Source organism: Chrysemys picta, chromosome 17 (assembly GCF_011386835.1).
Source record: "Chrysemys picta bellii isolate R12L10 chromosome 17, ASM1138683v2, whole genome shotgun sequence".
Classification (NCBI taxonomy): Eukaryota; Metazoa; Chordata; order Testudines; family Emydidae; genus Chrysemys; species Chrysemys picta.
The window spans coordinates 21,747,186-21,773,099 of record NC_088807.1 but is presented as its reverse complement, the minus strand read 5'-3'; the positions used below and the strand labels follow the sequence as shown (position 1 = coordinate 21,773,099).

The window sequence follows — 25,914 nt, the reverse complement described above, 5'->3', positions numbered from 1 at the left end:
TCTGCGATTGCATGAACGTAAAACTGACTTGATAGGGAACAATTAATTCTGATGATGGTACAGTGGAAGCTCAGAGTTACTAACTGACCGGTAACCACACACCTCATCTGGAACCGGAAGTGCACAATCAGGCAACAGAAGAGACCAAAATAATAATAATAATAATAAAGCCAATACAGGACAATTCTGTGTTAAACAAAGTTCTACAAAATCAAGGGAAAGTTTAAAAACAGCTTTGGCAAGGGAAGGAAACTGTTTCTGTGCTTGTTTCATTTAAATGAAGATTGTTCAAAGCAGCATTTTAATTCAGGCTAGGTCAGCAATAGTTCCCAGTGTGACCCTGCACAGCAGTTCCTGCTAAACCAACAAACTCTGATTCTCCTTCCCCACCTGATGGAGATTAAATGCAATTGGCCTCTAGGTCCCCTCGGCCTCTCCTTGCCCTGCCCCAGCCACCCCTCCATGGGCTCCTTGCAGATGGATCTGCGCCGTTGCCCTGCTGAGGGGTGGGGGACCCCGTGTCTCTTGTGTCGCTAGCCCAGCTCTCTCGATCTTGGATTCAGGGGGAAAAGCATCCAGGAGGCTCTCTCCCTGCAGGCCCCTGTATCAGCCTTGTCACTGGGGCTGGGCTGTGTGGACGGGACGCAGTGACCAGCCTGTCTCCTTCTGCCTGCAGAGCCCAAACCCAGCATCTCCCTGCACCCAGTGGGAGAGCCGTGACCGTCCAGTGTGAGTGTCAGTGTCACGGAGCGAGGGTCCTTCTGAGTAAAGTTGGAGACCCGGCTGCACGGCGCTCGATGGACTTAACGTGGGGGATGTGGCTGAGTTTCCCATCCTCAACATGAGCTGGAGAGACACAGGGATCTACAGCTGCCAATATAGCACCAAGTGGGACCCGCCCGTCCCCGCTCCCAGCCCCACACCCAGCTAGGCCCTCAGGGGGTCCTGGCCCCAGTGGGACACTCAGAGCCAGGCTCTGCCCTGAGCCCTGGGCCCAGCAGAGGGGAAGCCTGCAAAGGGACCGGGAAGGAGTCACTGGAGGTTCCCCAGCCAAGGGAGAGCAGCAGCCGCTGGAGGTTCTGGGCTGAGGGAGGGGGGAACTTGGCTCAGCCATCGACCCCTGTGAGCTCTGCCCCGGGCCCTGAGCTGCGCAGTCCCACGGCCCCGGCGATGGGATGGGGAAGGGACACGGGGCCTTTCACCACTAGGGGGCTGGCTCTAAACTGTGTCCTTTTCTCTAACCACTAGACCCCACCCCCCGGGGCCCCAATCAGAGCTAGGAGAGAACCCAGGAGTCCTGGCTCCAGGCCCCCGCCCAACAATCAGTAGACCCCATTCCCCTCTGAGAACTGGGGTATATAAACAGGGTAGGTGCCGGGCATCAGGTTTACAGAGTTTCACTGGCAGTAGCAGAAACAGGAAGTGAGCGCCGGCTCTGGGCAGACTTCCTCTTTCGTGGATTTTACGGCTGTTCCTTTAACAACTCAGGATCTAAATTTACCCATTTCTCGCACCCTCACGGGGGCCAGAAACCACCACTCTCCCAGGCCCCAGTCCTGTCCCTGTGCCACGTCACTTGGCTAAAAATAGATTCTGCAGCAACACTACCTGGGAAGGAGGTTGGCCAGGTCCCTCCACCCTCATGCTCCACGGCCGGCACTGGGCCCAACCGGGTCAGGAAGGAATCTCTGTCCCACTTCATGGGAGAGGGATGCTACTTTAGGGAGCGGGGAGGAGAGAGAGCCCTCCTCTACTCTGAGCTGCTGCTCCAGGGAGGCTAGACGGGCCTGTTGGAAAAGGTCAGGGCAGCTGGGCACCTCTTGAGGCCTCCTGAGATTGCGTCATTCCCAGCTAGTCCCCGGACTGGGCAGCTCCCATGTGGGGCTCGGAGGTGATGGGGAGGGGGCTGGGCAGCTGCAGGAGGGGATGTGGTTTGCTGGGCTCTGCAGGGAGCTGGCTTTGCTCTGACCACAGTAGATTTGGGCTGGAGATTGCAGATAAACCATCTGATGGGGCGGAAAGGGGCCGAGTGCATCACGGGCTTCCTGGGGCTGCAGCCCCCGGTGCAGTTCCTCATTCCGCTCACATTCGGGCCTCAGGCTGGGTGGAGCTCGGCACTGGGGTGTTAGTGGCAGCCCTGAGGGGTCCCCACTGTCCCATCATGGCATCTGCTCTCAGCGTCCTCCTCCTCGGTGAGTATCGGAGATAGCCAGGGCGTGTGCCCATAAGGTGGGATCTGAGACCAGGGCTTGTGTCCATGCGGGGGATGTGGGACCAGGATGTAGGATCCAGGTGCTCTGGGATCTGGTCCCTAACACCAATTTCCTTTTCAGGCTGCTCTCTGGCCGGGCACAGCTGGGTGTTGGGAGGTGAGTATCAGTCTGTGGGGAGGATATTAACATCAGAAAGGGTCCGGGATCCGGTGGAGGAAGAGAAACTGAGCCCTGAACCTTCCCAAAAACTCCACCCAAACTCCCCCTGTGAGCTACAAGTCAGGGGTGGTGCTGTGCACAGAACACAGCAGTCCTGGCCCCATCCTCCCTGCTCTCCCCACTAGACCTCACTCCCCTCCCAGAGCCAGGGACAGAACCCAGGAATCCTGGCCCCAAGCCAGCCCCTCCCCTGCTCTAACCACTACCTCCCACTCCCCCCCAGAGCCAGGGACAGAACCCAGGAGTCCTGGCTCCCAGCCCCCTCCCAGCAGAGGAGCCAGGGAGTGAAGGGACCCTGGAGACTGTCCTGGCCTGTCACCCACGAGGGAGCAGAGCTCTGGGCCACCAGGGGCTGGGGTTGCTCCGTGTCTCATGCTGTTAGCCCAGGGCTCAGAGGAAACTCTGGCCCCTGTGGAAAGGCATCCAGGAGCCCGTCCCAAGGCCGCCGGGTCTGACCCACCACTGAGGCCGCGTGGTGAAGACAGGCCCCAGGACTGAGTGACGGGGCCTGCGTCTCACGGCCTGTCTGCTTCCCACTGCAGAGCCCAGCTACCCCAAACCCAGCATCTACCTGAGACCCAGCGGGGGGGTCTCCCTGGGGGGAGTCGTGAGCGTCTGGTGTCGGGGGCAGCACCGGGGCATGCGGTTCGTGCTGAATAAAGAGCGACGCCATTTCCCACCTGTGGATACGGACGAGTTTGAGGTTGTGTTTCCCATCAGCAACGTGAGCCGGGAGGACGGCGGGAGCTACAGCTGCTCCTATCACAGCAGATCGGAGCCGTTCAACGTGTCGTACCCCAGCGACCCGGTGGAGCTGGTGGTGAGAGGCCCGGCTCGGCGTCCCCGTTCCCAGCCCCACCCCCAGCCAGACCCTCCCGGGGGCTCAGTGCCAATGGGACGCTCAGAGCCAGGCTCTGCCCTGAGCCCTGATCCAGCAGAGGGGACACCTGGCCGGGGAGATATCCCATCTCCTAGAACTGGAAGGGACCTTGAAAGGTCATCGAGTCCAGCCCCCTGCCTTCAGGACCAAGTACTGATTTTGCCCCAGATCCCCAAGTGGCCCCCTCAAGGATTGAACTAACAACCCTGGGTTTAGCAGGCCAATGCTCAAACCATTGAGCTATCCCTCCCCCCCCGGGGAGCGGGGATGGAGTCACTGGGGGGTTCCCCAGCCAGGGGGGAGCAGCAGCCCCTGGAGACTTGGGGCAGGGAGCTGACTTTAACGCTGCCCCTTGTGCGTAGGAACCGTGAGTCGCTATTTAATCCCGTGATCCCCTCCCCTCTGTGCTCCAGGCCCCGCCCCAGGCAGTGCTCCAGCCAGGGCTGAATGAGTCTTGGGCTGCAGGAGAAGCGGTGCCTTGGTGGACACAGCGCTGGGCTGGGACCCAGGAGATCTGGCCTAGCTCCTGGCGCAGCCACAGAGTCTGTGTAATGGGAGCACATCGCAGTTTTCAAAAGTGTCCTTCCTCGTGGGGGGGCCTCAATATTTGTGGGGGATCTCAGATCGAGTGCCCACAAACACAGATGCCCACAGTTATCGGAGATCTCTGCAAACGCTAGCCTCAATAGCGCTGGATCCCTTGTGTTGGGGGAGCATTTAGGGCCCCCGCCATGATCAGGGCCCCGTTGTGCCAGGCGCTGCATAAACACAGAGTGAAGAGACAATCCCTGCCCCCAGGAGCTCACTAAGGAAAGTGAATCTGTCTGTGCCTCAGTTTCCCTCTGTGTAGAATGGGGATAAAGACCCCTGTCTGCCTCCCAGGGGGCTGACTCCCTTCCTGTGTGGAGCTCGGGCACTGCGGTGCCGGGGGCCAGAGACAAGCCCGTGACTCGGGCATATGAGGATCCCAAGAACTAGGGAGCATCGGCTCGGTGTCTGTGGGGCTGGGAGCCCAGCTCGCAGGGCCGGGATTCTGGGTGGGGGAAACTCTGGGATCTGGGAGAGAATCCCTGCCCGGGGCCCTTGGATCTGTCCATGACTGCAGCCGGCCAGGGAGGAGGGGTCTGGGTGGGTGTCCGCCCGGGACTGGCTCTCACAGCCTGTCTCCTGTGCGCAGATCCCAACTTACCCAGACCCTCCATCTCTCTGAGCCCCACTGGGGTCACCGCCCCAGGGGCAAACGTCACCATCCGGTGTCAGGGGCAGTGCCAGGACGTGACGTTCTTCCTGCACAAGGCTGGAGACCTGAACCCGCCGCGACACATGGACCCTGCTGGGGACGGGGCTGAGTTCCGCATCCCCACCGTGGGCCGGCAGCACGCAGGGAGCTACAGCTGCAGCTACCGGAACCGATCAGAGCCCTTCATCTCCTCGCAGCCCAGCGACCCCGTGCAGCTGGTGGTAGCAGGTAAGGGGCTCGGCTCGGTGTCCCCGCTCCCAGCCCCACACCCAGCCGGACCCTCGCAGGGGCTCCATGCTGATGGGATGCTCAGAGCCAGGCTGTGTCCTGAGCTCTGGGCCCAGCAGAGGGACGCCCGGCTGCGGAGCGGAGACGGCACAGGTGACCGGTATAATATGGAGCTGCTGCTGAGGGATGCTGGGCTGGTGTCGGGGGCTGGGGGCTGCTCAGGCCTAGCACAGGGCTGGGGTCACTCGGCATAGCATGGCTGGGGCCTGGTCAGTTGGCTGGTGGGGCTGACCCGGGACTGGGGCCGGACTGGGGTTGCTCTGGTGGCAGGGGTTGGGCTCGGGGTTCTAGCTGGCCTGGGGGCAGGGAAGGGGGCCTCCTCGGCCAGTTAAACATTCTGCTCAAGGAGCCGCTTCCATGGGAGAGCCACAAAGGGCTGGGGCTGGGTGGGGAGAATGGCTGGTGTTACTAGGGGTATGTGGGGCCCAGACACCGGGAGAGAGACACCAGCAGCCAGCGAGGTAGAAACCTGCACCAGCAATGCAGGGATCCTGCGAGTGGGGAGCCAGTGGAAAGGGACCAGGTGGCCTAGTTGTGTCATCGAAGGGGCCAGGCAGAGAGCTGTCAGGGAGAAAGTCCCGTTGAGAAGGGACAGAGATGGCAGGAACAGGAGGAGGCAGACAGAGGACAGACAGAGGTGTGAGGGGGAAAGTTAGAGGAAGAACCAGGCTGTGAAACACAAAGAAAAAAGAGTCTCTAAGTTACAAAGCAATTGTTAGAAAACCGCAGGAGAAGTAAAGCACGAATGAAACGTGACAGAAACTAGCTGTGAGCAAAGAGAAACGGGCTGAAGAAATGAGGAGGAAGTGAGCTGTAGTGAAAGTAAAACTAATAGTACAGATAAAACGTCCCCCCAGCACCTTCAGGGGAAGCGACATGAGGAAAGAAATTGTCCGAGAGCAAAGGGACTCTAGAAAAAGCAGCGGAGGGACAGTTGTTCGATTGAGAAGCCGACCCATCGCCTGGAGAAATAGCTGCAGGTATCTGAGCTGGAACTCAGAGCAGCAAACAGAGACGGCGCAAGGGGATGGCTCAAGACACAACAAACCAGCCTAAGGACAGAGAAGCCGCGAAGGGACCGTAGAGCGGTGGGTTCTGGCCTAGTGCCTTGGACGTTCTAACGCCAGATCCTGGTGCTCCAGGAATGTAAATTGTTGCCCAGGAAGTGGGTTGAATTCAGCCAATGGCAGTTACTGTCCAGGCGAGCTCAGCAATAGTTCCCAGTGTGACCCTACCCAGCAGTTCCTGCTACACCAGCCAACTCTGATTCACTTGTGATCATTCCCCTCTCAACTGATTTCTCCTTCCCCAGCTGATGGAGATAAAACGCAATTGGCCTCTAGGTCCCCTCGGCGTCTCCTTGCCCTGCCCCAGCCACCCCTCCACAGGATCCTGGCAGATGGATCCGCGCCATTGCCCTGCTGAGGGGTGGGGGACCCCATGTCTCTTGTGTCGCTATCCCAGCTCTCTCGGTCTTGGATTTGGGGGAAAAGCATCCAGGAGACTCTCCCTGCAGGCCCCTGTATCAGCCTCATCACTGGGGCCGGGCTGTGGGGACGGGGCGCAGTGACCGTGCCAGGGTCTGTGTCTCACAGCCTGTCTCCGCCTGCCCCTTGGAGCTGGTGATAGCAGGTGAGGGGCCTGGCTCAGCATCCCTGCTCCCAGCCCCACACCCAGCCAGACCACAAACCGGGATGCTGTGCTGCTCACTGGCACCACAAAGCCACCTGTGTGGGGCACAGCTCAGTGTGTATTCCCCTGGGAGAACGGCGCTGGGGCCAGAGAGCCATGGATAATGATCCCGTGTATCCCATCTGTCTGCCTGAGTCTGCAGACAGACTGGGTGAATGGCTCAGAAGCAGGGCTCCCCCTTCGCTGGGGTGCTGCCCAGTGCGGCATTAACTCTGGAACCTCTCAATCCAGATAGACATGGTGTTAACACTTGAACCCACCGATCCAGAGTGACATGTTGACTCTGGAACCTAATGATGGTTGTTGCAATGACAGCACTGTTACTTCACTTCAGCAGGGCATGGCTCTAGCAATGATCTCAAAGCACCCTCCCTGCCAGAAGCCCTCTCCACTGCCATCCCCCACCCATATGATTCCTACGCAGAAGTGAGATGAAGCTGCTGAGAAATTCCCAGGACAGGGGTAGGACCCAAGTGGGGGTTTGCTGCGGGATCTGGGCCCAGCTGGCTTCCCAGGGGCCTGAGGTACAGCCCCCACACACACCCTGCCCCCACCCCAGTACAGCCCTCTGCTATTGGGAGTGACCCCCCCATATCACCATTGCCCAGAATCCCCTCTGCTCCTGCCCCCCCACTAGCCCCATAGAATGTTCTGCTGTGGGTCCCTGGGTCCTCGAGGGGGAGGGGCTGAGGTAACAGGTAACGAACCAGCCACTCCCAGTGTTCACGGCCTGGTGCTGCTTCCCAGGTGGACCTGTATCAAACGCAGCATCGGTTCTGACCTGCAGCATCATTGCCGGGGTGAGCGCGGCGGCTGTCGGCCTCCTCCTCCTCCTCCTCCTCCTGGCCTTTGTCTGCTACAGAAGAACCCGAGGAAGTGAGTGCCCTGCCCAGCGAGGGAAGGGTTAAACCCACCACTGGGAGGGGTCATGGCTTGGATGGGAGACAGGGAAGGAAACCCAGGGGGTGGGGCAGGGGCCCAGCAGGAGGTGCTCTCCCCTGGCAGTGAGAGCTGGCCCCAAAGCCCCTGGGCAGCACTAGGGGGCGCTGGGCTGCAAAGGGTATAGGCTCACTAGGGGACACGATGCTGCAGGGGGTGGGGCAGCGGGCTCACTAGGGGGTGCTGTGCTGCAGGGGGTGGGGCAGCGGGCTCACTAGGGGACACGGTGCTGCAGGGGGTGGGGCAGAGGGCTCACTAGGGGGTGCTGTGCTGCAGGGGGTGGGGCAGAGGGCTCACTACTGGGCGCTGTGGTCCAGGGAGCTGGGCTCAGTCTGTCTCTAGGGTATCCAGGTTCAGCAGCTGGAGGGTGAGGTGCTCCCCAGGCAGAGCAGCGGGGGGGGGGCTCTCTCCTGAACCCCCCCATCCCAGATGCCCTGTAGGGCTGAGGGGCAGGGCTGGTACACGGGATCTGGGTCGACTCATGGACGATTCTGCTTTGTGTCTCCGCAGAGAAAGGACCAGCCCCGAGACAGAGCAGGTGAGACCCCAGCTCCGCTCCCCACCCCCGATCTACCTGCCCCAGGACACAGGACTCCTGGGTTCTCTCCCCGGCTCAGAGTGACGACTAGGATCTAATGGTTAGATCAAGAGGTCTGGGAGGCAGAACTCCTGGGTTGTCTCCCTAGCTCTGGGAAGGGAGTGGGGTCTAATGGTTAGATTGGAGTCGGCTGGGAGCCAGGACTCCTGGGTTCTCTCTCTGGCTCTGGGAGGGGAGTGAGGCCTAATGGATAGATGAGGGGGGCTGGGAGCCAGGACTCCTGGGTTCTGTTACTATCTCTCTCTCTTTCTCCCCGTAGGGAGTCCGAGGCTGCAGCCACAGTCTGTAAGTCACACATGAGGGGGCAGCCATGGAGCAGGGGGGAGGGGCGGGTGCCCCTGGCAGGGGCCACATCCTGTGTGGGGGGGGCATGCTGATGTGGGGTGCAGCCTTGATTCACTGTGCTCCTTTGGGGGCGCCCCTGCCCCCCTTTGTGCCTCAGTTTCCCCCACTGCACCATGGGGCTTGTGACCCTGCCCCACCCCAGTATGCCGGGGGGCAGGCAGGCCAGTCTGCGAACGGCTCAGAGGTGGGGTGGGGGCCTGGGCCCGGGGCCCTGATCTGGGCCCAGCCGCTCACTGATCTGGGTGTCTCTATTCCACAGACGCCCTTGTGGCTGAAGGGAAGCAGATGGATGTCCTGGTAAGTGCCCCCCACTCCTCCACCACCCCCAGCACCAATGCAGCATCCAGCCTCCCCCCCCACACACACCATCCAGCCCTGCACAGGTCTCACTAGAGCCATGTTCAGACGCCGGCCCCCCCGACTCTGCCTGCCCCCCCCCGTTCCCCCTCAGGGCAGACACCGGAGCTGGGGATCAACAACGGGCTCCCCCCTGAGAGGGGCGGGAGACCCAGAGCACAGAGAATAAGAGCCTGACCCTGCACCCCCAAAACACACCTTGACCCCCTCAAACCTTCCTCCAAACGTTTGCATTTGTCTGAGATTTGGGGAGGGTCAGTGGAATTCCATGGAGGGTAGGTGCCGGGGGAGGGGAGGGGGAATTTCCCTGATCTCTGCCCCATGGGGCTTTGTGGGCTGGAGTTGGGGGGGGAAGGGGGTGTTGCTGGATTCCCTGCTGGGGGGAAGAGCAGCTCTCCGGAGCTGGACAGGACAGCGTGTCAGAGCAACTGTGCATGGGGTGGGGTTTGGGGGGCACTGCCAGGGCTGGCTCTGGCTTTTTTGCCGCCCTAGGCGAAAAAGCCATCCGCCGCCCCCCCTCTCCCGCCCTCCACAGCGCGGCAGGGGAAGGTGCCGAGCCCGGCCGTGGGCCTGCAATCCCCGACCGGCCGGAACACCGGGGGGAGGGCAGCGAGCCCGGACGGGGCCCCGCTCTCCCGGACCGGAGCGCTGCGGGGAGGGCGGCGAGCCCAGTCACGGTCCCATTCTCGGGCCGGAGCGCCCCGCTGCGCCGCCCCCCTCCAGGCGCTGCCCCAAGCACATGCTTGGTGGGCTGGTGCCTGGAGCCAGCCCTGGGCATCGCTGCCCCCTGGTGTCTGGGATCAGAACTGTCTGGTGTGTGTGTTGGCGCATGCACACACACACACACACACACACACACACACTCCGGTGTCTCTCTCCCCTCCCAGCCCCAGGAGACCGACCCCGGCGCCGAGGGACTCACCTACGCCGAGCTGGACGGCCAGGTGCTGCAGGCCAAGCGGGGGGGCCCGGCCCCTGCCCCCGAGCCCGTCCTGTATGCCACCATCAACATGAGCAAGGGCCTGACGGGTAGAGCCCCCAGGGTGCAGAAGCGCCCCCCACCCACCCCCATGGCGTGAACCCAGGGGCAGGGCCGGCATTAGGAAGTGCGGGGCCCAATTCGAACAGTTTCGACGGGGCCCCAGCAGGGATGACTAAAAAAAAAGCCACTTAAAAAGAACCCTTTCATTTCTTCCATGTATTATTTACTTTCCATGACTATATAAATAATAACAAAATTATTTATTAATTAGCTGATTTTCACTTTCATATTAGGAAAATAATTCATGTTTTGATAGTTGTACAAACTGATTTTCTTCAATAATGTTTATTTTATTAAAATTTATAAAATATTTCCTTAATATAAAATTGTGCCCTCCTCCCCTCCCCCCAGCGCCTCCCGGCCCACGGAAACAAACTCTGCTTCCCCAGCGCCGCCCCGCCGAAACAGCTGTGGGCCCAAAAGGAAGAAAAGGAAGGTTTGGGGAGGGGGGTGACATAGGGTGACCAGATCACAGCAGTAAAATAGGACCCGACCCCTCCCCGCTCGGCCCCACCATCACACCCCTCTTCACCCCCTAGCCCCCCGCTGGCTTGCTGTGTCCCTCCTAGTCAGTCGCCCACCCACCACTTGCCTCCTTTCACCTTCTCCCTCCCCTGCCAGAAACCCCCATGCCCGCCCCTAGAACCCCTGCTGGCTCACTGCTTGCCTCTTTGCCCACCGGCCGCTTGCCCACCCGCTCGCAGCTCGCCCCCCCCAAGTATAAAGCCTCATTCAAAGACCCAGGGGTCACTATCTTACTGCACACAGCAGTCAATCAGTGCAGTTGTAGATAAATCTCTGCATTATGCATTGTTGTATAACTTTTATATGACTTTGTATTGAACTTGGTAATGTTATAGCTGGCCCCTAAGGTAGTATAATTAAGGTAAAAGAAAAATGTCTTTTTGCTAGAAGTAGACTAAGTTCTTCCCCAACTTTGTAATCAATTGTCCTGTTGAATGAATGAGGTGTGAATGAGGAAGGTGTGGAAGGCAGGCACTTCCAGACAGCTGCAATCCTTGGAGAGGGGCTGGGAGCCAGCCAAGGAGAGCTTTGCCCAGGGCTGAGTGGGACAGAGTTTGGGTGCAGGCTCCGGGCTGGGGCACGGTGTGGGGTGCAGGATGGGTGGAGGGGTGCAGGCTCTGGGAAGGAGTGTGGAGGGGTGGGTGCAGGCTCCGGGCTGGGGCACAGTGTGGGGTGCAGGATGGGTGGAGGGGTGCAGGCTCTGGGAGGGAGTGCGGAGGGGTGGGTGCAGGCTCTGGGACAGAGTTTGGGGGCCGGAGAGGGGGTGGTGGGTGCTGGGGGGGAGGGGACTGCCATCACATGTGGCTTCCTTCCTCCCCTGCTGCCCCTCACCATAGCCTCGGTGGGGGTTGGGGCTGCCCCTTGCCCAGTGTTTGCAAGAGTGGTGGGTGGGGGGAAACCCAGTCAAACTCTGGTTTTACTCTTTCATTGATGGGTCACTTTAACCCCTTACAAGCCCCTTCCCGCCTCTCACCCCCCTTTTCTACTGGGCTTGTTTGAACTTTTCGGTGGAGCCAGATGAAAACCACAAACCCCAGCGAGAGCAACAGGCTGGAAGACTAGACTGAACCCACCACCCACCCAGTCTAGTCCATCCCAGAGCCCAGGACTGAGGGCAAATGTCCCCCCACCCCATGGCCACCTGCTTGCACTCCTGGCCTCTTCTAGCGCCGCCAGAGATTCTGTGTGGCTGCATCAGGTGGGATTTCAACTGGACCCCTCCCCGCTAAATTCACCCCTGTTTTGCGATCGCTCTGCACCAAGAGCACCTTCCTTCCCTGCCCTAGAGCTGCTGGACGGCTAGAAAGCTGAGCTGGGTGTTTGATCGATCCGGAATATTATCGTGCCCCCCCCTCCAAAAAAAAAACTTACTGTCCACACAGCTTTGGGGGGGGAATATTCCTCCCCCCAAGCCGGTCTATTTTATTGTTGCAGGGCAAACAAAGGAGCCAGAGTTTAATGGAAATATTCAGCCCCTACAGTGGTCTTGCAGCAGGGGAAGCAGAGCTGATGGGAAGGGAACTGGTTTGGATAGGAGCCCCCCGTCCCCCTCCTTTGCAAAATGATTTGGGGAGGGGAATCAGATCACTCCGTGCCTCAGTTTCCCCTCTCTCGGGGGAGAAGGGAGAGATAAAAGTCTCCGCCTGCCGTGTTGCAGACCTTTCGCATTCTCCCCTCTTGATGTATTTGATTTCCTCCTCCAAACCCCCCTCTCTCTCTCACCTGGAATTCACAGCACTAAGTACCGGCTCGGGGCTTTCTTCCTGGGTTACATGATCCCGAGTTTAGTTTTGAAACAGACACAGGCACAAACTCACCCTCAAACAGCAACACCACCGAAAACCACAAAACCAAACCAATATTACACACCTAGAGGGAATCACAGGGTCAAACTCTCACCGACCGAAGCCCCAGCAGCTGCTCAGGTGAGTGAGGTCCACATTGCAGAGATTCCTGTCTCCCACCCGGACCGGAAGCCCCCTAGGGGTCTCCCCCAGGTGAGTGCCGGGGGGAGGGGAGGGGAAGGCTGCAAAGCACATGTGCCTTCTCCCCCCTCCCCCCTCCTGACCTGCAACAGTCCCCATTGCCTCTGCCTCAGCTCCCCCCCCCCCACGGCCAGCGTCTCTCGTTGCCTAGCAGCAACAGCTGCTGCTTCCCGGAGAGCCCCAGAGCTTTGCTTTAGGCAGGGACGCTGCGCGGGGCCCTCTTAGGGCCGGGGCCCAATTCAGGGGAATCGGTGGAATCCGCCTAAAGCCGGCTCTCCTCCAGAGTCCATACGTGGTCCCTGAGGGCCAGGAGCTCCTTGCACCGAATGCACACATACGCCCCCCGCCCACGGGACAGGTAATCATACATGCTACACTCAGTGCAATAAACTGGATACCCCCACTCTGCAGCTGGGCTTCTGCCTGCATTTTCTCCTAGTTCATGAAGAAGACCAGACCCCGTGGTCGCCTGGCTCTCAGCCAGATGCACGTTCCTCAAGGCTGCAGGGTAGGTTTAGGGTGACAAGCTGTGAGCTGTATGATGCTTCGCAAGGTTGACAGTCCCTGGGTTTCTTTCATTTTGCAAAGCCCTCTGCTTACTTTGACCGCACTAGATTTCACCTGCAGATTAGAGACAACGTGTGATGGATATTACAGGGTCGCTGCCAGGGAATCAGGTTTACGCTGAGTTTCACTGGCAGGAGCAGAATCAGCAAGCGAGCACCTGCTCTGCTCACACTTCCCCTTTTCATGCATTTTTCGGGTGCTGCTTTAGCAACTTAGGATCTAAATTTATCCCTCCCCATCCCATTATGGGGGACCAGAAACCACAACCCCCCCACCCCTCTGTCCCGTCTCTGTCTCACACCACTGCGCTAAGAATAGCGTCTGCAGTGACGCTACCTGCGAAGGAGGTTGGCCAGGTCCCTCCACCCTGTTCCCTATCAGCTCTGTGTTCTTGGGGAACCAGGGCGCAGTACCCAGCCTGTCTGGCTCACGAAAGACCTCGACCTCCCCACCCCCAGCCTCTGCTTGCACCAAAGCCGATCAGACGACAGACTTACAAACACCAATGGAAAGGCCGTGGGAGACCCACCGAAACCCCTGGGACAAGGGTGACAGGATTAAGGAACCTCCCCTGGCCTCATTTGCATGGGAGATGAGACAAGGAGGCATCTCCATCAGCTACAGAGTGGAGACCAGAGATTCCACGGCAAGAACCGCAGGGAACTCTGGGACCAGTGAAGCAGGGAAGCACGGCATGATGGGGGATCTCTGCTCCAGATGTTAATGAGCCCATCCCTGCCCACCCCCAGCTCAGCAGTTATCAGACCAATTCTAGTAATAAATCCTTTATTGGTATCCAAAATACTAAAGTTCCCTAATTGCATTCTGAACTCCCTCCAAGGAACACCGTCCATGGCCAGGAATGATCAGCTCCTATTGTCTAGCCTGAACAAAACAACTTTGGTCTTCTCCCTTGAGCCATCAGTTTACTCACAAACACACCTAGTGTTCTCCCTCGAACCATTGTTCTTGCCCTAAAAAAATCCCTTCCCATGCTCAAGTCAGTGCTCTGATGCCTGGATCCAAAACCTGCATCAGTTCCATTGGGACGTTATCTTCTCCTGACCGATCGTGCTGGGGGCTCTGCCTGTCTCCAGCACTCCGGATCCTCAGCTACCACCACCACCTGGACCCCCAATCGATTCAAGCTTCACGGAGTGGTGAGAACCCAGCTCTCTCTCTATCTCTCTCTCTAGGTGTAGCCTTCTGACCCTGATGTGTGTGATCAGTTCTAGTTTTCTAAACCTTTTATAATCAAATTTAAGTTAGATTTACTATTATAGCTGTTTTGTTTGTTTGGCTCCCCTATGGTGATGTGACGAAGTGGGGGATTTTCTTGTGTTTTCCTTGTTTTTCCAGATCGGAGAGCGAACTTGGGACCCCAGCCAATGGCCTGGATTACGGATACCCCAGCGACTGGAGACCTGACGCCTGACGATCCAGCTCAGGAGTCGCAGCCGGTTCTGGACAGAGGGAGGACAATGGGCTGTGAAGAGAGGACCCCAGTGATCTAACCAGCTGGTTCCAGCCAGAGAGGCCAGAGGGGGACGGAGAGGAGAGGCGGCCCAGGTGACCCTGTTTACGACCCTGTTTACCTGGAGAGAAGACATGGACAGAGGCAGGGCCTGGAGCCGGTGATATCAGCTGTCCAGCTGGGAAGCAGGGGGGCTCTGGGCTAGAGAGGGGGAGCAGGCAGATCCCACTTGGATGCAGAGAGACTGGGGTGTGCTGGGCTGAGGGAGGCCAGGCCTGAGGCCCTGAGAGTTTCCTGTGCTGGGTTCAACACTCAATAAACCCTCCTGTTTTACGCTGGCTGAGAGTCGCTCCGGTCTAGAGAACAGGGTTGCATCATCCCCTTCGGGAGTGGAGGCCTGGGATATCCAGAGCGAGGGGACTCCCTGAGGGGACCCACGGCAAGAGACAGGCGTGCTAAGGCTTAGAGAGGTGCAGTGCCAGGAGGTGGAGGGACTTAACCCCCGCGAGAGAGTGGACCCCCAAGAAGGGCTGTCGCACTGAAAGGGGCACCCCCCACAGACCGCACGGGGCCAAGAGTGGGCACGATCTGTGAGTCCATGAGAGGTTATTATCTGGCAATAAATAACTTTTGTGGTTAAGCTGGTTGCATCTCTCTCTCTCTCTCTCTCTCCCCGTTGAGGGTGTTTTTTGGCTTCCCCATTAGCTCTGCAGCAACGCTCCTCATACCTAAGCTAAAGATCCCTGCAGTGCCCAAAAATCCTGTGGGGTTTGCTCATCACGTGGGTTACTACCAGAACAACTGTAACGGGAAAGTGGGGATAGGGACGTGCTGAACCTAGGACATAAGGTGTGACGAACTGGGACTGTTCTTACTGTGGTCTGTGAATGCTGAGAGGGGAGTGTGGCTAGGATGGTCTGCATTGGAGGATGGGAGACTGACCAACGGAGAATACCTGAGCATGTAACATGAGAACCCAGGAAGGGGTTGGAGGCCAGGTGACACCTTTGTCCGAGAAACTGAACAAAGGCTGTGGGAGGGGTCGCTGAAGGGAGATTTGGAGGAGCTGGCTGAGAGGCAGACGAGGCTCTGATCTCCCAAGGGGGGCTGGGATGCCCTGGAACCCCAAGATGTACCCAACTGTGGGGGGTCCTGTTGTCTGTGCCTGCAAGACCTGTCTTGGACTGTGTTCCTGTCGTCTAAATAAACCTTCTGCTTTACTGGCTGGCTGAGAGTCATGGTGAATCGCAGGACGCCGGGGGTGCAGGGCCCTGACTCCCCCACACTCCGTGACATAAGTGTGGCAGCTTGGAAGTACTGTTTGACCCAGCCTGCTGAGTCCTGCAGTTCCTCATTCTGCTCACACTTGGGCCTCAGGCGGGTGGAGCTCGGCACTAGGGCATTGGTGGCCGCGGTGAGGGGCCCCCACTGCCCCGTCATGGCATCTGCTCTCATCGTCCTCCTCCTTGGTGAGTATCGGAGACAGTCAGGGTGTTTGCCCATAATGGGGGACCTGAGACCAGGGTGTGTGCCCATGGGGGGCGGGGGGTCTGGCTGATCTGATACCAGGGTGTAGGACCCAGTCATTCTAGGATCTGGTCCGTAACAATCCGTCTCCTTTCCAAACTTCTGGCTGGCCGGGTGGAGCGGGGTGTTGGGATGTGAGTAAAGGACAGGGGTTGGAGAGGGGACGGGGGAGAGGAAAAGAGCTGAGCCCTGAACCTTCACCCCAAAACTCAGTTCAACCTCCTTGCTTTGACCCCAGCAGGATGAGATCAGCACTCCGCCCTGCCCCCAGTGCAGTCAGGGGTGACTCCGGATTGACCCTGGAGGCTGAGATCAGAACCCGGCCCACAGGTTTCCTGTGTAGCTGCAGTGAGGTGCCTGCAGGGTCTATTTATACTCAGGGCTCTGCTTTAGGGCGTTTCTCACTGCATGTTTGTGCAGCACCAAGCACCTCTGATCCCAACCCCCACCCCCTGCTCTAATCACTAGGCCCCACTCTCCTCCCAGAGCCAGGGAGAGAACCCAGGAGTCCTGGTGTCCAGCATCCCCTGCTGTAACCTACTAGACCCCACTCCCCTAGTCCTGTCTCCAAGCCCCCTTCTTTATAACCCACAGGACCCCACTCTCCTCCCGGAGCTGGGGATATTACCCCAGATCTCAGTCCTTTGCTGTAGCCACTAGCCGGCCAATCCTCTAAGGCCCTGAGCCAGGCTGACACTGCCTGAGTGGCCGTGTGGCGTAGTGGGGAGAGCGCTGGGACTGGGACTCAGGAGAGCTGACTGCCATTCCTGGTACAGCTGTCATTTCCAGGGGGACCTTGGCCGAGTCCCTGCCTCCCTCTTTGCCTCAGTTTCCCCCCTGTAAAATGGGGCTGATGCCCTTCCCCCTTCTGCGAAGCTCTGTGAGATCTGTGGGTGCGAAGTGCTGGGGAGGAGCTGGGCATTGTACCAGACACAATCTGGCCCAATCCGGTGCCGCCAGCCTGAGAGCGGTGGGTTTCCAGCCCCTGCCAGAGACGCAGCTACTGGCGGCCGCTGGGTACAAGACAGCGGCTGTGAGGGCCTGTGGGTCTGATCTGGGGGGTGGGGGGACAATACTGGCTGGATGGGACCATGGGTCTGATCCCATGGGGCAGGGATGAGGAGGGGGACACCGGGCTGGGGGACCCATTAAGTAGATAGACGGGTACAGAGGGGTGCTCTGGATTTAGGTTCTTGGAAGTTTTGGGCGTAGCTCCCAGGAATCTCGAGGATCTCGGAGAGGTTCCTCTGGCTGGTTTTCTCCCAGGGACCCCGTCTCTGGGACCGTGCGGAGAGGACGGGACGCAGTGACTGTGCCGGGGTCTGTCTCACGGCCTGTCTCCTTCTCACTGCTGAGCTCAGCTCCCCCAAACCCTCCATCTCCCTGAGTCCCAGCAGGTGGGTGACCCTGGGGGAGCTGTGACCATCCGGTGTCCGGGTCGGCACCAGAACATGAGGTTCCTTCTGTACAAAGATGGGAACCCGAATGTGCTGGAGGACACGGACCCCACTGGGGACGTCGCTGAGTTTCCCATCTGCAATGTGAACCAGAGAACCTGAGGAAGCTCCCACTGCCAATACAGCACCCAATTGGACCCGCCCATCTGGTCGCATCCCAGTGACTCCGTGGAGCTGGTGGTAGCAGGCGAGCGGCCCGGCTTGGTGTCCCCGCTCCCAGCCCCACCCCCAGTCAGTCTCTGCACTGATGGTACGTTCAGCGCCAGGCTCTGCCCTGAGCCCTGGGACTCAGCAGAGGGGACGCCCAGCCTGTGACTGGGGACGGAGTGACTGAGGGTTCCCCGCCTGGGGGAGCAGCAGCCGCTGGAGATTCGGGGCCGAGGGAGGGGGGAATCCCTGCTCCCAGGGGAGCTGCAAAGCAGGGGCTTTTCCACGGGGGATGCTCCCCCAGTTGCCCCAGGTCTGGTGACATACAGAGGAGTCGGGGCCCAGGGGCTGCCCAGCCAGCCCCGCCCCCAGCCTGTGACTGCATTCCAGGGCTGGCTGTGTGATGCCCACCGGGGCTGGGGGCTGTCGGGTTCAAGAGCAGTGGGAGCTGCACATGTTGGCTGCTCAGAAACAGCCTGGGAACAACAGCTGTGGGGAGACCCCCAAGGATTCCCGGGCAGCGGCAGTGTGGGGAGCTCGAGCCCGGGATGGTATTTTTTTTTCTGGTAGGAGAAAGAAAACAGCAGGGGACAGCAGCTCCCCTTCCCCCACCCCTTCCTCCTCCACGTCCCCGCGCACCCCGGACCCTCCTGGCAGAAATGTCTGATAGAGTTTGGAGGGAGGCTGCCCAGTGCTGCAAGAGACACACCAGCAGCCAGCGAGGTAACAACCAGCACCAGAAATGCAGGGCCCCAGCGAGTGGGAGCCAGTGGAAAGGGACCTGGTGGCCGAGCTGTGTCATCGAAGGGGCCAGGCACGGAGCTGTCAGGGAGAAAGTCCCCTTCAGAAGGGACAGAGATGACAGGAACAGGGGAAGGCAGACAGAGGAAAGACAGAGGCATGAGGGGGAAAGTTAAAGGAAGAACCGGGCAGTGAAACATGAAGAAAAAAGAGTCTCTAAGTACCTAAGCCATTGTTAGAAAACTGCAAGAGAAGTAAAACACGAAAGAAACATGACAGAAACCAGCTGTGAGCAAAGAGAAACGGGCTGGAGAAATGAGGAGGAAGTGAGCTGGAGCGAAAGTAAAGCAAATAGTGCAGACAAAACATCCGCAGGACTGCACAGCACCTTGAGGTGCAGCAACAGAAATATCGGGACTGTCCCTATAAAAGCGGGACATCTGGTCACTCTGCTCAGAACAGCAAACAAAGATGCCACAAAAGGATGGCTCAAGACAGAATGAACCAGCTTAAGAAATTTGCCTGCAAAGTCGGCACGTACAGAGGCTGAAAACAGAGAAACCGCGAAGGGAACCTAGAGCAGTGGGGTTCTGGTCTAGTTCACTTTACTTTCTAACTCTACATTCTGCGATTGCATGAACGTAAAACTGACTTGATGGGGAACAATTAATTCTGATGATGGTACAGTAGAAGCTCAGAGTTACTAACTGACCGGTAACCACACACCTTATCTGGAACCGGAAGTGCACAATCAGGCAACAGAAGAGACCAAAATAATAATAATAATAATAAAGCCAATACAGGACAATTCTGTGTTAAACAAAGTTCTACAAAATCAAGGGAAAGTTTAAAAACAGCTTTGGCAAGGGAAGGAAACTGTTTCTGTGCTTGTGTCATTTAAATGAAGATTGTTCAAAACAGCATTTTAATTCAGGCGAGGTCAGCAATAGTTCCCAGTGTGACCCTGCACAGCAGTTCCTGCTAAACCAGCAAACTCTGATTCTCCTTCCCCACCTGATGGAGATAAAATGCAATTGGCCTCTAGGTCCCCTCGGCCTCTCCTTGCCCTGCCCCAGCCACCCCTCCATGGGCTCCTTGCAGATGGATCTGCACCATTGCCCTTTTGAGGGGTGGGGGGCCCCAGTGTCTCTTGTGTCACTAGCCCAGCTCTCTCAGTCTTGGATTCGGGGGAAAAGCATCCAGGAGACTCTCCCTGCAGGCCCCTGTATCGGCCTTGTCACTGGAGCCGGGCTGTGGGGACGGGGCGCAGTGACCAGCCTGTCTCCTCCTGCCTGCAGAGCCCAAACCCAGCATCTCCCTGCACCCCAGTGGGAGAGCCGTGACCATCCGGTGTGAGTGTCGGTGTCTCGGAGTGAGGGTCCTTCTGAGTAAAGTTGGAGACTCGGCTGCACGGCGCTCGATGGACCTAACACAGGGGACGTGGCTGAGTTTCCCATCCTCAACATGAGCTAGAGAGACACAGGGATCTACAGCTGCCAATATAGCACCAAGTGGGACCCGCCCATCCCCACTTCCAGCCCCACACCCAGCTGGGCCCTCAGGGGGTCCTGGCCCCAGTGGGATGCTCAGAGCCAGGCTCTGCCCTGAGCCCTGGGCCCAGCAGAGGGGAAGCCTGCAAGGGGACCGGGAAGGAGTCACTGGAGGTTCCCCAGCCACGGGAGAGCAGCAGCCGCTGGAGGTTCTGGGCTGAGGGAGGGGGGAACTTGGCTCAGCCATCGACCCCTGTGATCTCTGCCCCGGGCCCTGAGCTGCGCAGACCCATGGCCCCGGGCATGGGCTGGGGAAGGCACACGGGGCCTTTCACCTCTAGGGGGCTGGCTCTAATCTGTGTCCTTTTCTCTAACCACTAGACCCCACCCCCGGGGCCCCAATCAGAGCTAGGAGAGAACCCAGGAGTCCTGGCTCCAGGCCCCCCCCCCAACAATCAGTAGACCCCATTCCCCTCCCAGAACTGGGGTATATAAACAGGGTAGATTCCGGGCATCAGGTTTACAGAGTTTCACTGGCAGTAGCAGAAACAGGAAGTGAGCGCTGGCTCTGGGCAGACTTCCCCTTTTGCGGATTACACGGCTGTTCCTTTAACAACTCAGGATCTAAATTTACCCATTTCTCGCACCCTCATGGGGGCCAGAAACCACCACTCTCCCAGGCCCCAGTCCTGTCTCTGTGCCACGTCACTTGGCTAAAAATAGATTGTGCAGCAACACTACCTGGGAAGGAGGTTGGCCAGGTCCCTCTCTGTCCCACTTCATAGAATATCAGAGTTGGAAGGGACCTCAAGAGGTCATCTAGTCTATGGGAGAGGGATGCTACTTTAGGGAGCGGGGAGGAGAAAGAGCCCTCCTCTACTCTGAGCTGCTGCTCCAGGGAGGCTAGACGGGACTGTTGGAAAAGGTCAGGGCAGCTGGGCACCTCTTGAGGCCTCCTGAGATTGCCTCATTCCCAGCTAGTCCCTGGACTGGGCAGCTCCCGTGTGGGGCTCGGAGGTGATGGGGAGGGGGCTGGGCAGCTGCAGGAGGGGATGTGGTTTGCTGGGTGTTGCAGGGATCTGGCTTTGCTCTGACCACAGTAGATTTTGCTGGAGATTGCAGAGAAACCATCTGATGGCGCGGAAAGGGGCCGAGTGCATCACGTGCTTCCTGGGGCTGCAGCCCCCGGTGCAGTTCTTCATTCCGCTCGCACTCGGGCCTCAGGCTGGGTGGAGCTGGGCACCGGGGTGTTAGTGGCAGCCCTGAGGGGTCCCCACTGCACCATCATGGCGTCTGCTCTCACCGTCCTCCTCCTCGGTGAGTATCGGAGACAGCCAGGGCGTGTGCCCATAAGGTGGGATCTGAGACCAGGGCTGGTGTCCATGGGGGGGATGTGGGACCAGGGTGTAGGATCCAGGTGCTCTGGGATCTGGTCCCTAACACCAATTTCCTTTTCAGGCTGCTCTCTGCCCGTGCACAGCTGGGTGTTGGGAGGTGAGTATCAGTCTGTGGGGAGGATATTAACATCAGGAAGGGGCCGGGATCAGGGGGAGGAAGAGAAACTGAGCCCTGAACCTTCCCCGGAACTCAACCCAAACTCCCCCTGTGAGCTCAGACCCGGCCCCGTTCTTTTGTGCCCCCCCAACCCCCCCGCATGGAGTAACTTGGAGTCGAATCTGGCTCCCGGGGTCTGAAAAAGCAGAGAGGAACTGTCCCCTGGTTCAATGTCCTGGTTCAATGAGCCCCCGCAAGGCCAAATGATGGATGGACTGAATTAGGGTGACGGGAGGCGGGGGCTGTGTCTCCCCTGTTTAACTCGTGTCTGTTTTTGGAAGCAGGGCATGAATTTCTCAAACCCACCATCTGGGTGAGCCCCAGCAGGGTGGTGGCTGTCGGGGGAAACGTCACCATCCGCTGTGAGGGTCGGTACCCGGGCATGGAGTTCTTTCTGCGTAAAGCTGGACACCCGAACCTGCAGAGGCAGATGGTGCCTGATGGGACCGTGGCTGAATTTCCCATCCCCAGTGTCAGCCGGGAAGATGGAGGGAGCTACACCTGCGACTATCGCTCCATAATGGATCAGAGTCGCTGGTCGTATCTCAGTGACCCCGTCAGGATCATTGTAGGAGGTGAGGGGCCCAGCTCAGGGGCCCGGCTCCCAGCCCCACACCCAGCCAGACCCACAGGGGGTCTCTGCACAAATGGGAGGCTCAGAGCCAGGCTCTGCCCTGAGCCCTGGGCCCAGCAGTGGGGACGCCCGGCCGGGAAGTGGGGACGGAGTCACTGGGGGGTTCTCCAGCCAGTGGGGAGAAGCAGCAACTGGAGACTCAGGGCTGAGGGAGGGGGGATCCCTGCCTCCAGGGGGAGCTGCAGAGTGGGGGGGCCTTTCCCAAGCAACACATCAGTTACGGGGTGATGGGCGGAGCTGAAACTTATAAACCTCAGTGTATAGTAGAGACTTGCACAGTCCCCTACAAGTCAGGGGTGGTGCTGTGCACAGAACCCAGCAGTCCTGGCCCCCATTCTCCCTGCTCGCCCCACTAGACCCCACACCCCTCCCAGAGCCAGGGACAGAACCCAGGAATCCTGGCCCCAAGCCAGCCCCTCCCCTGCTCTAACCACTACCTCCCACTCCCCCCCAGAGCCAGGGATAGAACCCAGGAGTCCTGGCTCCCAGCCCCCTCCCAGCAGAGAAGCCAGGGAGTGAATGGACCCTGGAGTCTGGACTGGCCTGTCACCCGCTAGGGAGCAGAGCTCTGGGCTCCCAGGGGCTGGGGTTGCTCCGTGTCTCATGCTATTAGCCCAGGGCTCAGAGGAAACTCTGGCCCCTGTGGAAAGGCATCCAGGAGCCTGTCCCCAGGGCCGCCGGGTCTGACCCGCCACTGACGCCGTGTGGTGAGGTTGGGCCCCAGGACTGAGTGACGGGGCCCGCGTCTCACGGCCTGTCTGCTTCCCACTGCAGAGCCCAGCTACCCCAAACCCAGCATCTCCCTGAGCCCCAGCGGGGGGGTCTCCCTGGGGGGAGTCGTGAGGGTCTGGTGTCGGGGGCAGCGCCGGGGCATGCGGTTCGTGCTGAATAAAGAGCGACGCCATTTCCCACCTGTGGATTCGGACGGGTTTGAGGTTGTGTTTCCCATCAGCAATGTGAGCCGGGAGGAAAACGGGAGCTACAGCTGCTCCTATCACAGCAGATCGGAGCCGTTCAACGTGTCGTACCCCAGCGATCCCGTGGAGCTGGTGGTGAGAGGTGAGGGGCCCGGCTCGGCGTCCCCGTTCCCAGCACCACCCCCAGCCAGACCCTCACAGGGGCTCGGTGCCAATGGGATACTCAGAGCCAGGCTCTGCCCTGAACCCTGACCCCGCAGAGGGGACTCCTGGCCGGGGAGCGGGACGGAGTCACTGGGCGGTTCCCCAGCCAGGGGGGAGCAGCAGCCCCTGGAGACTCAGGGGAGGGAGGCGACTTTAACGCTGCCCCTTGTGCGTAGGAACCGTGAGTCGCTATTTAATCCCGTGATCCCATCCCCTCTGTTCTCCAGGACCCGCCCCAGGCAGAGATGAATGAGGCAGGGGCTGCAGGAGAAGCGGTGGCTTGGTGGACACAGTGCTGGGCTGGGACCCAGGAGATCTGGCCCAGCTCCTGGCGTGGCCACAGACTCTGTGTGGTGGGAGCACGTCGCAGTTTTCAAAAGTGTCCTTCATAGTGGGGGCCTCAATATTTGTGGGGATCTCAGGCCGAGCTCCCACAAACCGAGACGCCCACAGTTAGTGGAGAACTCTGCAAACACTGGCCTCAATAGCGCTGGATCCCTTGTGTTGCAGGTTCATGTAGGGGGTCTGGGTGGGTGCCCGGGTCTGGCTCTCACAGCCTGTCTCCTGTGCCCAGATCCCAACTTACCCAGACCCTCCATCTCTCTGAGCCCCACTGGGGTCACCGCCCCAGGGGCAGATGCCACCATCCGGTGTCAGGGGCAGCGCCGGGACGTGAGGTTCTTCCTGCACAAGGCTGGAGACCTGAACCCGCCGCGACACATGGACCCTGCTGGGGACGGGGCCGAGTTCCGCATCCCCACCGTGGGCCGGCAGCACAGAGGGAACTACAGCTGCAGCTACCGGCTCCAATCAGAGCCCTTCGTCTCCTCGCAGCCCAGCGACCCCGTGCAGCTGGTGGTAGCAGGTGAGGGGCCCGGCTCGATGTCCCCGCTCCCAGCCCCATCCCCAGCCGGACCCTCGCGGGGGCTCCATGCTGATGGGATGCTCAGAGCCAGGCTGTGTCCTGAGCTCTGGGCCCAGCAGAGGGACGCCCGGCTGCAGAGCGGAGACGGCACAGGTGACCGGTATAATATGGAGCTGCTGCCGAGAGACGCTGGGCTGGTGTCGGGGGCTGGGGGCTGCTCAGGCCTAGCACAGGGCTGGGGTCACTCGGCATAGCATGGCTGGGACTCAGGTCAGTTGGCTGGTGGGGCTGACCCGGGACTGGGGTTGCTCCGGTGTCAGGGGTGGGGCTCGGGGTTCTAGCTGGCCCGGGGGCAGGGGAGGGGGCCCCATTGGCCAGTTAAACAGGCTCATTCTGCCCAAGGAGCCGCTTCAATGGGGGAGCCACAAAGGGCTGGGGCTGGGTGGGGAGAATGGCTGGTGTTATAGGGGTATGTGGGGCCCAGACACCGGGAGAGAGACACCAGCAGCCAGCGAGGTAGAAACCTGCACCAGCAATGCAGGGACCCAGCGAGTGGGGAGCCAGTGGAAAGGGACCCGGTGGCCGAGCTGTGTCATCGAAGGGGCCAGGCAGAGAGCTGGCAGGGAGAAAGTCCCATTAAGAAGGGACAGAGATGACAGGAACAGGAAGAAGCAGACAGAGGAAAGACAGAGGCATGAGGGGGAAAGTTAGAGGAAGAACCGGGCAGTGAAACACAAAGGAAAAAGAGTCTCTACGTTACAAAGCAATTGTTAGAAAACTGCAGGAGAAGTAAAGCGCGAATGAAACGTGACAGAAACCAGCTGTGAGCAAAGAGAAACGGGCTTAAGAAATGAGGAGGAAGTGAGCTGTAGCGAATAGTACGGACAAAACGTCCACACAGCACCTTCAGGTGCAGCGACAGGAGGAAAGAAATTGCCCGAGAGCAAAGGGACTCTAGAAAAAGCAGCGGAGGGACAGTTGTTCGATGGAGAAGCCGACCCATCGCCTGGAGAAATAGCTGCAGGTATCTGAGCTGGAACTCAGAGCAGCAAACAGAGACGGCGCAAGGGGATGGCTCCAGACACAACAAAGCAGCCTAAGGACAGAGAAGCCGCGAAGGGACCGTAGAGCGGTGGGTTCTGGCCTAGTGCCTTGGACGTTCTAACGCCAGATCCTGGTGCTCCAGGAATGTAAATTGTTGCCCAGGAAGTGGGTTGAATTCAGCCAATGGCAGTTACTGTCCAGGCGAGCTCGGCAATAGTTCCCAGTGTGACCCTACCCAGCAGTTCCTGCTACACCAGCCAACTCTGATTCACTTGTGATCATTCCCCACTCAACTGATTTCTCCTTCCCCAGCTGATGGAGATAAAACACAATTGGCCTCTAGGTCCCCTCGGCCTCTCCTTGCCCTGCCCCAGCCACCCCTCCATGGGCTCCGTGCAGATGGATCTGCGCCGTTGCCCTGCTGAGGGGTGGGGGACCCCGTGTCTCTTGTGTCACTAGCCCAGCTCTCTCGGTCTTGGATTCCGGGGAAAAGCATCCAGGAGACTCTCCCTGCAGGCCCCTGTATCAGCCTCATCACTGGGGCCGGGCTGTGGGGACGGGGCGCAGTGACCGTGCCGGGGTCTGTGTCTTACGGCCTGTCTCCGCCTGCCCTGTGGAGCTGATGATAGCAGGTGAGGGGCCTGACTCAGCATCCCTGCTCCCAGCCCCACACCCAGCCGGACCACAAACCGGGGTGCTGTGCTGCTCACTGGCACCACAAAGCCACCTGTGTGGGGCACAGCTCAGTGTGTATTCCCCTGGGAGAACGGTGCTGGGGCCGGAGAGCCATGGATAATGATCCCGTGTATCCCATCTGTCTGCCTGAGTCTGCAGACAGACTGGGTGAATGGCTCAGAAGCAGGGCTCCCCCTTCGCTGGGGTGCTGCCCAGTGCGGCATTAACTCTGGAACTTCTCAATCCAGATAGACATGGTGTTAACACTTGAACCCACCGATCCAGAGTGACATGT

General features: G+C 59.3%; 2 protein-coding genes across 2 annotated transcripts in view; both read left to right on the top strand.

Moving 5' to 3' along the window:
* The window catches only part of LOC112061468 (immunoglobulin superfamily member 1-like), a 32,091-nt gene extending 17,766 nt beyond the window's left edge, over positions 1–14,325 (top strand). Inside the window, exons 4-9 of the mRNA XM_065570962.1 lie at positions 2,975–3,259; positions 4,490–4,780; positions 7,280–7,408; positions 8,674–8,711; positions 9,659–9,846; positions 14,250–14,325. Coding sequence (XP_065427034.1) covers positions 2,975–3,259; positions 4,490–4,780; positions 7,280–7,408; positions 8,674–8,711; positions 9,659–9,846; positions 14,250–14,325 — 1,007 coding nt within the window. The remainder of the gene's footprint in view (positions 1–2,974; positions 3,260–4,489; positions 4,781–7,279; positions 7,409–8,673; positions 8,712–9,658; positions 9,847–14,249) is intronic.
* LOC135976217 (immunoglobulin superfamily member 1-like) overlaps positions 5,190–25,914 on the top strand; it is a 51,314-nt gene continuing 30,589 nt past the window's right edge. Inside the window, exons 1-4 of the mRNA XM_065570961.1 lie at positions 5,190–7,408; positions 7,982–8,009; positions 8,329–8,354; positions 8,674–8,711. The gene's annotated coding sequence lies outside the window, so the exon portion shown is untranslated. The remainder of the gene's footprint in view (positions 7,409–7,981; positions 8,010–8,328; positions 8,355–8,673; positions 8,712–25,914) is intronic.